The sequence below is a fragment of the Marmota monax genome, unplaced genomic scaffold, assembly GCF_021218885.2.
Source record: "Marmota monax isolate L192 unplaced genomic scaffold, Marmota_monax_Labrador192_F-V1.1 WCK01_AAM20220418_F8-fsc00167, whole genome shotgun sequence".
In the NCBI taxonomy this organism is placed as follows: Eukaryota; Metazoa; Chordata; class Mammalia; order Rodentia; family Sciuridae; genus Marmota; species Marmota monax.
The window spans coordinates 572,288-584,764 of NW_026694116.1; the positions used below are offsets into that span (position 1 = coordinate 572,288).

A 12,477-nucleotide genomic window follows, 5' to 3' on the forward strand; every position below is an offset into this window, starting at 1 on the left:
AAGAGCGTTACATACAATAAGTATACCAATGAATGCCAAATTTATCTTTTATTTTTCCATTAGGTACCTGGGATTAAACCCAGGGGTTCTTAATCACTGAGCCACATCCCCAGCTCTTTTTGATATTTTATTTTATTTATTTATTTATTTTTTTTTTAAAGAATGTAAAACATATTTATTTATTTATTTATTTTTTTAATTATTGGCAGACACAACATCTTTGTTGGTATGTGGTGCTGAGGATTGAACCCGGGCCGCACGCATGCCAGACAAGCGTGCTACCACTTGAGCCACATCCCCAGCCCTCTTTTTGATATTTTATTTAGAGACAGGGTCTCACTGAGTTGCTTAGGACCTCACTAAGTTGCTGAGGCTGGCTTTGAACTCACGATCCTCTTGCCTCAGCCTCCTGAGCTGCTGGGACTGCAGGCATGAGCCATGACACCTGGCTTGAATGACAAATTTATACCTCCAGATGGATATCTCTCTTATTTAGTCTATATTAATACTGTTTTGTAAACTTAACATATACTATAACTGACAAATAGAGTTTTATTTTGCTAAGCCACTGAGAACTCAGGGTTGCTTGTTAATGCAGCACAATCAGGACTACCCAACATACAGACTACTACTACCACTCATGTCCAAACACTATCACCTCCCACTCTGTGCTTCTGATCACTGCCTAGAGAACCTTCCTGCTTCCACTCTTGCCTCCTACAAGTTCAAGTTTCCAGCTGTAGAGCACCAGCCTGCTTTTCAAACATGCCAGACATGCTCTCAGCTCAGGGGCCTTTGCTCTGGATGTCCCCTCTGCCACACGTTCTTCCTATGTGCCTGCATGGCTCACTCCCTTTGGGACTGTCTGCTCATATGTCAGTTTCTCAGTGAGGATGACTCTGCTCCCTCATCAGATCCCCAGCTCTGGTGCTGGCCTGCTTGTCATCCCATTCTGACAACCCATCGGGTGGATTTTTTGGCTTCCTCGCTAAGCAAGTTTTGTTTTGGTCAATGTTGTAGAGCAGTTTCAGTGGGAGGTAGGGGTGAAGGCCTAGCTGGGTGGGTTGCCAGAAGACTTGAGTGGTAGGCAGGATGTCTTGAACATGTCATGTTCTCCTGCCTTCACCCTAGCATGTTATGTAGCATGGCTAAAGCGACTTTGCAGGTGTAATTAGATTAGTAATTAGTGTTCTTTTTTTAAAAAAATATTTTTCAGTTGTCAATGGATCTTTATTTTTATTTATATGTGATGCTGAGAATTGAACCCAGTGCCTCACACATGCTACGTAAGTGCTCTACCACTGAGCCACAACCCCAGCCCCATAATTACTGTTCTTAAAATAAGGAAATTATCATAGATCCTTTGCGTGGACCCAATCTAATCACAAGTTTTGTTTTTTTTAAAGAGAGAGAGAAAGAGACTTTTTAAAAATATTTATTTTTAGTTTTCGGTGGACACAACATCTTTATTTTTTATTTTTATGTGGTGCTGAGGATTGAACCCAGCGCCCTGTGAATGCCAGGTGAACGCACTACCGCTTGAGCCACATTCCCAGCCCTGCGAGTTCTTTTAAAAAAAAAAAATTTGTAGTTGTGTATGGATAGCTGTTGAGAGCCACAACCAAGTCAAGATGGCGCCTGGCATTTTGCCAGAAGGAGTGGTTGAGAAGTAACGCCAGAGAGCCATTAAGATGATGATAATTAAGTTAAGCTGTGTATAATTATTAAGATAATGACTGATTGCTGTAACTGGATGATGCTAAATTGAAACAAGCTGTGTATTCAGTTGTGTATATAAACCTCTGCTGTCCGGCAATAAGGCGGTTCCTGCTACCTCGGGTGCACGCTACTTTTGAGTTCTCGCGGAGTTCCCTTTGAGTTCTGGCAATAAAGTAGTTCCTGTTTGAATCTACAAGTGGCTTGTGACTTCCCGGTTATTTGTGCCCAGCCAGACTGCGGCAGACAGCATGCCTTTATTTTATTTATTTTTATGTAGTGCTGAGGATCAAACCCAGTGCCTCACACATGCTAGGCAAGGGCTCTGCCACTGAGCTACAGCCCCAACCCTAATCATTGCCACTGAGCTATAGCCTAAGCCCTAATTCTTAAGAGGAGAAACTTTGGGGCTGGGGTTGTGCCTCAGTGGTAGAGCACTTGCCTAGTACATTTGAGGCACTGAGTTTGATCCTCAGCACCACAGGAAAATAAACAATATACAGGTATTGTGTCAATCTACAACTAAAAGAAATATTTTAAAAAAGAGAGAATTTTCTTCAGCTGAAAGTGGGAGAAATGAGGTAGAAAGGATGGTTAGAGAGAGTCAAAATGTGAGGAGGACTTGCTGGGTTTTGACAGTGATTACAAACTGGATAATGCAGGTAGCCTCCAGGAACTGAGGACCCCTGGCTGACAGCACCTTACAGTCATGTGGAACTAAATTTTGAAAACAACTTAAATGAACCTACGGAGGACTCTCCCTCACAGCCCCTGGTAAAAGCTCTGGCCACGTGACGCCTTGACTTCAGCACTAAAACCTAGATCAGAGAAGCCACTGAACTTACCTGTACTTCTAACCCAGAGCCACATGATAACATATTTGCATTCTTTTAATTGTAGGACAAAATGCCTTTACTTTTAGGAAGTGCAAAGGATTGAACCCAGTGCCTCACATATGCTAGGTAAGCACTCTGAAAAGAAAACTTGTTCACTGTTTTTTTTTTTTTTAATTTTTTAGTTGCTGATAGACCTTTATTTTATTTATTTATATGTGATGCTGAGAATCAAACCCAGTGCCTCACACATGCCAGGCAAGTGTGCTACTGCTGAGCCCCAGCCCCAGCCCCTAGTTCACTGGTTTTTTATTTTTTAAGTTTTAGTTGTAGACGGACACAATACATTTATTTATTTGTTTTTATGTGGTGCTGAGAATTGAATCCAGTGCCTCACAAGTGCAGGCATGCACTCCACCACTAAGCTACAGCCCCAGCTTTTCATGTTTTGTTTTTTTTTTAATCTTTTTAAAGAAAGGGTCTTAGCTGGGCATGCCTGTAATCCCACTGGCTTGGGAGGCTGAGGCAGGAGGATAGTTAGTTCAAAGGCAGCCTCAGCAAAAGCAAAGCACTAAGCAACTCAGTGAGACCCTGTCTCTAAATACAATACAAAATAGGCTGGGGATGTGGCTCAGTGGTTGAGTGCCCCTGAGTTCAATCCCCAGGACCCCTCTTCCCCCAAAAAAGAAAGGGTCTTGCTAAGTTACCCAGTTTAGTCTTGAACTTGTGATCCTCCTGCCTCAGTCTCCCAAATTCTAAGTTTGCTGATTTTCTAGACAGGAAGACAACCATACACAACTCCCAAGAACTAGGAAAGGATGGCAGTGGCTGGGGGGTGGACATGAGGTCAAGGGTTGTGTGTGCATGTGGTGCTGAGGATTGAATCAAAGCCTTATGCATTCTAAGCAAGTGATCTACCTCTGAGCAACACCTCCAGCCCTTTTCATTTTGAGACAGAGTCTCCGTTGCCCAGATTGGCCTCAGTTGCCATTCTTCTGCCTCACTGCTCCCAGCAAGTGTTTCTTTCTTTCCTTCTTCCCCCCCACCCCCGTCTGGTGCTGGGGATTGAACACAGGGCCTTGTGCAAGCACTTTACCAACTGAGCTACTTCCCCAGCCCAAGAGTGTTTTTTTTTTTTTTTTTTTTAAGTGTTGCTGACAGAAGACAGAGGTAACACTGTGACTTGCCCCTCACAGGACTCATGACAACTGGCTTACCCCAAGTCAGCTGCATGGCACAAGTCATCTTTACTACCTGCAGGTGTTCATGGCTGCAAGCCATGCAGTGACCTTCCAAGCCTACAACCTGTGGGCAACAGGATAGGGGTTTAGCTCCCCTGAGGATGACCCCTATACAGCCTGACACAGAAACCATACTGATAGTACCCCCTTCCTCGCCTCATGTCCCCACCCTAACTAGTGTTTTCTGCTGTCCCCTCTCAGCTACATGGACTTGAATCCCTGTTTCAACTCAACTTCTGGGGGAAACCTGCACTAAGTGTGTCTACTGCCCACGGAGCACCCACAGAGCCCCACCTTGGACAGCGAACCTTTTCCTAGGAAGCTCTTTTTCTTAATCTTACACCTTCCCAACGGAGAGATTGGTAGAGCCCCTAGGCCCAGCCTGATCCCAGATGCCTCTCTTGGCAAGTTTCAGGAGTCCACAGATAGGCCTTCTGGCTTCACTCACTAAAGCCCTTTGCAGACATTCTCTTGATAATTTAACCCCCAAACAGAACCTGGCCTGCCAAAAACAGGCTGACCCTCAGGTGCCTGGGGTCATCTTGAAGCAGGGTGGAGCCCATCCATAGGCAAAAGGCCTTGCTCCCAAGGGTCAGGCTACGGGGGCTACAGACATAAGATCGGCCAGACATAAGATCACCATTGCCTCCAGTGTCCCCAATAGGTGTCAGCCTTTCCAGGGGACCTAACAGGCCTTACAGACCTAGGACGCACTAGGTCTGGCCCCGCCAAGTCATCCTGAGCTGTTTCTGGAGGCGCAGCCCCGAGGTGAGGAAGTATAGCCTGGGATGCCAACGTAGCTGTGCTGGGAGCTCCGCCGCAGTCTTGCAGGCGGGAGGGCGAGTTGAGTTCGGGTGGGCGGGCCCGGCGCAGGCAGATGATCCAGGCCGTCCTGCGGGGCCTGGAGAAGGACCGGAGCAGGTTGTGGGGACCGCGAGCTAGCGGAAAGCAGCTGTGCCGCAATCGGGGCCACAGCCCCACGGGCAGGCCCCCGCCACCACCGCGCGCACAAAGCTTCCCGCGAAACTGACGTCGTGCCGGCCCGCCGCGCAGGCGCCGCCCCCGGCCCGCCCCTCCCCCGCGCTCGCCCCGCGCTCGCCCAACTTCCAGCACGCCGGCGCACCCGCTCTCTTCCCATTGGCCGCGGCGCGTCGGCGCGCGCCAGCCGGCGCAGGGCGCGCCCTTCCATTGGTCGGGCGGCTGTGTCGGGGGTGTGTCCCGGCAGCGCCCCGCCCCTCTGCTCCGCTCTCGGGGGTGCGCGCGGCGGCGGCGGCGGCGGCGGCGGCGGCGCGTGGCAGGTCCGGCGGGCGCGAGGCGGCGGCGGCGGCCCGAGCGCGGCCCAGCCTCTTCCGCCCTGGGCCCGCCCGGCCCGACCCCGGCCCGCCCGGAGCGCCGCGGCCTCGCCTCGGCCCGGCGCCTCCCGAGGGAGCGGCGCTGCCGGCCGAGAGCGCAGGCCCGGCCATGACCGACTTCAAATTGGGCATCGTGCGGCTCGGCCGGGTGGCCGGGAAGGTGAGCTGCCGGAGCCGCGGCCGGGCCTTCGCGGACCGGGCGACGGGCGGGCGGGGCAAGTGGGGCTCGAGGGCCCGGCTTGGGCCGGGTGCCGCTTTCCTCGGGCCAGCCGACGCGCCCCTCTGGCTTCCCGACGCACCGGGCCGGGCCGGCGGGGTGCGGAGGCGGCCGGCCGCGCTCACCCGGAGCCCTCCCGGGCAACCACGGCCGGGCCTAATGTCGGGGCTGCACCTGCGACCGCCGGGTTTGAACAGAGCGCCCATTCCGCGGCCGTCCCCGGCGATCTCACCGGCGCGTCTGAGGCGTGCTGCGCCGTGCCTACCGGCCCGCCGAGCTTCGGGGATCTTTTTAGCGTTCCCAGGGGCTGGCCAAGTTCGCCTTGGGCTTCCTCACCGCGGGGACCTGGAGCCAGGGATTCTCTCTGCTGCTCTCCAGTGCCTGGCCCCGCCCTCCGCGTGTTTGAGGCCGCAGCTGCCGTGGCACCTGTGGGCTTTGAGGCTTGGAGGTGTTTAGGAGCCAGGGACCTTATTCAGTCCCCACAACCAGTGGAGGCAGGGTGAAGTCAAACGCCGGAAACTGGTTTAGATCCTAGAAGAGACCCTGAGAGGCTGCCTCGGAAACTGTCTTCTGTCCCTTCAGCAGAAGCTCAGCAAGGACTGTTGGGGATGTGAATTCCCGACTGGGAAAGGGTGGGACCATAAGTGAACATAAATAAAAACCTTAAGGCTTTTATTTGGAACATTTCAGGCAGGTAGCTAAGAAGCCTAGCCCAGTAAGCATGCATACTTACTGCCCAGCTTAATGAATAAACATTAAGACCTTCTAAATATCATACTTCAGCCTTGGCCCCTCCCTCTGCTCCACTGGAACCAACTTTCAATAGGTTTATTGGTACATTAAAGCTCAGTGCCACTTGCTGGAGTTGTGTTGTGCAGATGGGTATGTTCCCTTGGTACAGACTGATGTGGCCATGATTTGGTTTTGTTGGTTTGCCTGCTCTTTGGTGTAGACCAGTGTACACCAATGAAGTGGAATAAGGCTGCCACTTGCTGATCTTGTCCTGAAGAGGCACATAGTTACTTTCTATTTCACAAGAAAATTAGGTTGGCTCCTGCCTGTTACTAGTTACTGTTCCTTGTGAGTATTGCAAATGTAACTTCTGTGTGGTTAATTTCTAGACCAAATACACATTGATAGATGAACAAGACATCCCATTGGTGGAGAGCTACTCCTTTGAGGTAAGGATGATTGGTGCTTTCATATTGCTTTTGGTTGGTGCCTGGGAAGGGTCATGAGGAGTGAACTTCCTTCCCTGTGCTATGTGAGCAAGTGGTTAGCCACCGCTGGCCTGTGGACCCTCAGGTCCACACTGTTGATTCCCACTGGAACCTGTCGCAGTCCCACTGCTCTTTCCCCAGCCTCACTCACCCTGCTTGCTGGCTCTTGAGAACACACCAGGTCTGGTTGTGTTTGTGACGGGATGTCTATTAACTCAGATCAGGGTGCAGCAGTCTTCACCTCTGCACAGTGTGAGGGGAAGTGCTCCTGCTCCTTGCCAGTGTTCTCAGTGGGAAATGTCCATTCCTGCTGCTACTTGGCACAGAAGCCCTCAACCACCAGTGTCCCCACTCCATGATTTCATATCAGCACCTCACACTTTGTAGACACTGCTTGTTCAGGGGTTTCTCTTCCTTGCTAGATTGTGGGCCTTTTTGTTAAGAATGGGAGAATGTATTTCTCTGTGTCCATAGTAGAGTTTCTTGCCCAAATTGAAGATAATGTGTTTGGAGTGTTTGTTTTTCAGCGATTGGCCTATGGTATTTGTGTCTAAATGAGTCTCTCCAGACCCCCAGGGTCCTGAGAATAGGCTGGCATTTGTCCTTCTGGCTGTTTGTTTTGCTTGATTTCCCCCTTGCTCCAAGTACTGGAGATTGAATCCAAGGGTCCTCTACCACCAAGCTACATTAAGTATTGCCCACTCGCTCCAAGTACTGGAGATTGAATCCAGGGGCCCTCTACCACCAAGCTACATCAAGTATTGCCCAGAGTTTGAGGCTTGTTTAACAAACCTTTCCCCCTTTTTTTTTTTTAAGGCCCGAATGGAAGTAGATGCAGATGGAAATGGTGCTAAGATATTTGCATATGCCTTTGACAAAAACCGAGGAAGGGGATCAGGCAGGCTCCTTCATGAACTGTTGTGGTGGGTATTTTCCAGAGGCCTTCCATCTCCCATCTGGGTCCTGTGTAAGCTCTGATGTGCAAGTATGCCTGAGGCAGTAGAGCTGGGTGAAATTGGATTAGCCCCACTTTCCCTGGGTCTGGGTCTGAAGAGTTGTTTCTGTGTCTTTTGCCAGTGACCCAAAGGAATGGTGAATTTGCATGTTGTGGTACTTCAAAAACCAGGTGGAGACTGGGGTTGTGGCTCAGTGGTAGGGTGCTTGCCTAGCATGTGTGAGGCTCTGGGTTTGATCCTTGGCACCACATATAAATAAATAAAGGTCTATTGACGCTAAAAAAATATTAAAACAGAAAAACAAACCAAGCCAGTGTTCTGCTGGGGCAGAGACTCCTATGGAGGAGGGGGATTCTGCTCTCTTTGTTGGGCTCTCACTATGCCTGTTGTGGGGTTTAGTCTACCTCCCTGGGAAGCAGGCCACCAATGTTTGTTGTACACTGTGGGGCTCTGAAATGTTGGGACCACCCAGATGCAGAGCTGGTCTCAAAGATGGCTGTTCAAATAGTTTTTGGGTTTCATCCTTGGTTCTCATGAGTCCAGCCCTTGAATCCTGGAGCAGAATTGTCAACATGGATTCCTGTGGGCATCCTCCCCTGGGTGTACCTCCTGTCCATAGGATGAGGAGCCAGTTCAGACCAAGTAGCTGAGACTTTTTTCTGGCTGGATTTGCATGTTAACCAGAGATATCTGTGAGGGTCAGAGATGGCACTTTAGAAGATGTTTTTCCCCAGGGAGAGGCACAGGGGCGGCGTCGCTCCCGGCTTCCAGGTAGTGCACCTCAATGCTGTGACTGTGGACAACCGCCTGGACAACCTGCAGCTGGTGCCTCGGGGCTGGAGGCCCAAAGCTGAAGAGACCTCCAGCAAACAGAGGTGGGTTTTTCCTATTGTGCTTCCTCCAGAATCTCAGAACCAAGAGGGTCGTGTTCCCACTGTTGTCATGATGCCTGTGTGTGCTTTGGGATCAGGAATATTTTTCCCCAAAGTGTGGTTTTCCCCATTTGTCATGGGAATGGGAAGAATTTCTAGGATTATCTTTCTGGGGTGATCTTATGATAATTGGATTTAGGAATCCATTAGCTGATGTGATGAAGTAGGGCTAGCTAGCCTTGGGCCATACCTGAGGCCTCCTATGCATGTACATGGTCTGTCTGTCATGTTCTTTTGCTAAGCAGTTTTCCTTGAGTAGAGGTTTGAAGAAAGCAGGATGGTGTGGTTTGGGGGCGTGACCTCTCAGTTTCCAGCTCTCTGAAGTCCTAAACACAGTACTCTGTACAAGCTTCCATGTAGGAGGGCAGTTCTTGCTGCCCCAGGACCAGCCCATCTCTGATACTTGTGGAGCCCTTGGGAAGATCTGAGGGACCAGCAAGATGGGGTTGGGAGCTGAAATGAGCCCAGGAGTCCTCAGCTCCACATGCATCCTTGACCTGTTCACAGACTTCTGGGCTTTCTGTGTACTTCCTCAAGCTGGGGGTGGTCTTTCCCAATGTTGGCAGTGCTAACTACCCCAGCAGGACAGTTCAGTGTTTTGGGTGATGAACTGAACATTCACTTATTGCCTTCGGATCGTGCCAGAGCCCTGTGCAGTGGGAGAGAAGTGGCAGGGCCACCCTGCAGGCTGCTGATGGTGATGCTAGAGGACAGTCCCTAAGTCCTTGAGGGCCACTTCCAAACTGCTGCTCTGGCCCCGTGGTGTCCTGCAGACTGTACCTCATTCATTCTTACATGGACTTTGGCAGGTAAAGGCAGAGCCTGGGAGTCTCTGCTTTCCATGTGGCTCTTGGTTTTGTTCTGATACAGAGTTGTGATGCTTCAGTTCTTTCTTACTGCTCTTGAGTGAACCTGAACCTTTTATAAATGTTGAGTAAAGGGTTTTTATCCTTTTGGGAATTATGTTGGGTGGGACTTTAGGTTGCAAGTAAAAGAAACTGAATTCAATTTGGCTGAAGCAAAAATAGGGCACTTATTTTTCCCTGACAGAAATGTGGAGAGCCAGGGTTGATGCTCATCTTGCAGTTCTGTCCCTCAGGGCTTTTCCCAGGTGGGGGAGTGGTCTTCATCAGCAGCAGGCCTATTCATTACTGTAGAGGGAAGTCCCAGGGCCCTTTCAGGTAGCTTGCTTTTCTATCCTGGAGCTGGGGCTGAGATCAGGTCTCTCATAAAAGGAAACCAGGGTTGTATCATCAACAAAGGGTAGTAGGTGCTTGGGGGGCAAAACCAACATCTGGCGTTTCTGCTTGGTTGTCCTATTTCCCTAGTGTAGATGTGGGGTCACCTTTCCCAGCTTCATGCAGCTCCCTTTGGGGCATATACTGTATGGACCCTCCCCGTATTCAAGCAAGTCCCCGTGCACCCACCATATCACCAGCAGTGGGTCCATTCTGCTGTGGCTCCCATTACCTCAGATAGGTCCCCATGTGATGGTCTGGCCATCTTGTGGCTAAATGTTACCTGTAGGCCTCTGAATATCTTTTATGATTATCAGATACAATAACCACAATTACGAACCTCTAGGGGGGGGCTGTGGTTGTAGCTCAGCAGTAGAGCGCTCACCTAGCATGTATGAGGTGCTGAGTTCGATCTTCAGCACCATATAAAAATAAACAAATAAAATAAAGATATTAAAAAAAAAAGTCCTTTAGGAAAGGGGGCAGCCACAACCCTGAGTAGTAGAGGTTCCTGGTCAACTCGTCTAGCAACCCTTCCCCCTCTGTTCTGTGTCCATTTGGGGAGATTCCTTCTGCAGTTGTGCCCTATACCTGCAAGCACCTCCTGCTGGTAGAAGTGACTTGGGCAACTAGGACTTAGTAGGTGTCATTCTTGGCTTTCTGATACGGGTTTTGGAACTTAGCAGTGTAGAGCACTTGTACTGGGTCAGGCCCCAGGCCAGAAGCAATAGTCAGAGCCAGTCTGAGTGAGCCTCAAGTTCCAGCTGCTCCAGGTTGTATATCCTGTTTCTTGGCTTACAGCCTTCACATGGGCTGGTTCTTTATCCTACATATCCTACATAGGATTACTCTTCTCCCAGGCCTGGACTTTGTACTTTGCTGTCCTGGTTGATATGGGACAAGTTTAGCTCATCTAAAGGGGCCTCTTTGCAAACCTGATCCCCTCCTCCCCTCCTTCTGCTTCCAAAGGGCTGCTCATGAACCTCACAGAAGGGCTTAGAAAGCTGCCAGCATCCTTCCATATGTTGACCCTCCCTTTCTGAACAGGTGCCTCATGGTCTGGCTTCCATTAAGTGGGATGGTCAGAGGAGTAGGTTCAGTGGCTCCTTGGCTCCCGTGGTGTGGGCTGTACCCCTTGAATCCCAGCACAGGGCTGGAGTCCTCCACACTCAACTCTTGTTTGGGGGCTTTATACTGTAATATGTGCCCTCTTGATCTCAGTTCTTAGTAGTATTCTTGGTAGCCTCTGACTCATTCAAGTGGTGGGAGGTGGTTAGAAGGACATAGGACAGCCCAAAAAATTGAAGGGGAAATGGCTTGATAGGTCAGTAAGGGTGCCTCCAAGGGTCATAAGTAAGGTCTGAATTGTCCATATTCTGTGCCTGCTGTGTGCCCATTAGCCCAGATGTTGGGGAGGGTGACAAATAAGGCAGTGCTTATGTGTTGTTAGTGGGAGATTGTTATGCTAAATAGTTAATGTCATGTAGTGATAAGCACACGGCAGAGATGGGCAAACAGAAATCAAATTGCTGGAACAAAAACTGGTGTCCTGAAGCTGCACCATCTTCCCTGTGTGCTGCCCTGAGCCAAATATACTGAGGCCTCTACTTGCTTTTAGGGAGCAGAGCTTGTACTGGCTTGCAATCCAGCAGCTTCCCACGGACCCTATAGAAGAACAGTTCCCTGTCCTGAATGTGACCCGGTACTACAATGCCAATGGGGATGTGGTAGAAGAAGAGGAGAACTCCTGTACCTACTATGAGTGTCATTACCCTCCCTGCACAGTGATTGAGAAGCAGGTACAGTGTGTAGTAATGAGGCCTTGGTTGCTGGCCACCTCACCCGCAGTTTGGCTATGGCACGGACCCAGTAGACCCTGGGTGTTTCCCTAGCTTTCCACCAGGGTGGTTCTCCCTTTACTCTTGTGCCTAAGCAGGCCCAGGCCTTACAACTCTGATGCTTGTTTTTTCTGTTGGGTGGTTGGTTTGTGGTGCTGGGGCTGGAACCCAGAGCATTGCACATGCTAGGCAATTGCTCTGTGGTGGAGCTATATACCAGCCTGGCAAATGGGGTTTTGCCAAGTCTTTTCAGGTTCTACCCCACATTGCTTCCCAGAAATGATGGTGAAGCCACATGTTCTGTTTCAGCTCCGGGAGTTCAACATCTGTGGGCGCTGCCAGGTGGCCCGGTACTGTGGCTCCCAATGCCAGCAGAAGGACTGGCCTGCCCACAAGAAGCACTGTCGGGAGAGGAAGCGTCCCTTCCAGCACGAGCTTGAGCCGGAGCGATGACGGGCACCGGAGCTGCCATTGACGCGGGCCTGTGACTTCGGGCTCTTCCGTGGACACAGCAGAGACAGACAGGCGCTTGAACCTGGAGGTGCCGAAGAATCCAGTGGCAAGCCCAGAACAGCCACCATGAGTCTCCCCATGACACATGCTGTCTGTGGGGACAGTGCTCCTCCAGTGTTAAATGTCCAGCAGAGACAACGGGGAGGCTCCCCGGGACCTTTCTCATTATTTATATGTTAATATGTTTGTAAACTCATGTACAGTTTTTTTGGGGGGGAGGCAAGGGGAGGGTTAGAAACTACAAATAGGATCATTTGCTGTAAGCCTCAAATGGCAAATGGTCGGCCACAAGTCTAGAAACTCAATAGTGGAGCTTCTCTCCTGGGCAGTGGGGTCCCCATTGAGGGTGGCCTGCACGAAGTTGTGTCCAAAAGGACAGAGTAAAGGGTGGAATCATCTTCTGTCTCGGCTGTTCTCTGCT

The 12,477-nt window shown here is 50.5% G+C and overlaps 1 protein-coding gene across 1 annotated transcript; it reads left to right on the forward strand.

Annotated features, from left to right (window-relative positions):
* The first annotated feature begins 5,160 nt into the window (after positions 1–5,160).
* Positions 5,161–12,457, forward strand: Zmynd19 (zinc finger MYND-type containing 19). The gene is made up of 6 exons (XM_046465663.2): positions 5,161–5,302; positions 6,481–6,540; positions 7,396–7,502; positions 8,270–8,410; positions 11,324–11,504; positions 11,853–12,457. Exons 1-6 carry the CDS (start codon positions 5,252–5,254, stop codon positions 11,994–11,996), a joined length of 684 nt encoding a protein of 227 aa, XP_046321619.1. The 5' UTR covers positions 5,161–5,251; the 3' UTR covers positions 11,997–12,457.
* The last annotated feature ends 20 nt before the right edge of the window (positions 12,458–12,477 follow it).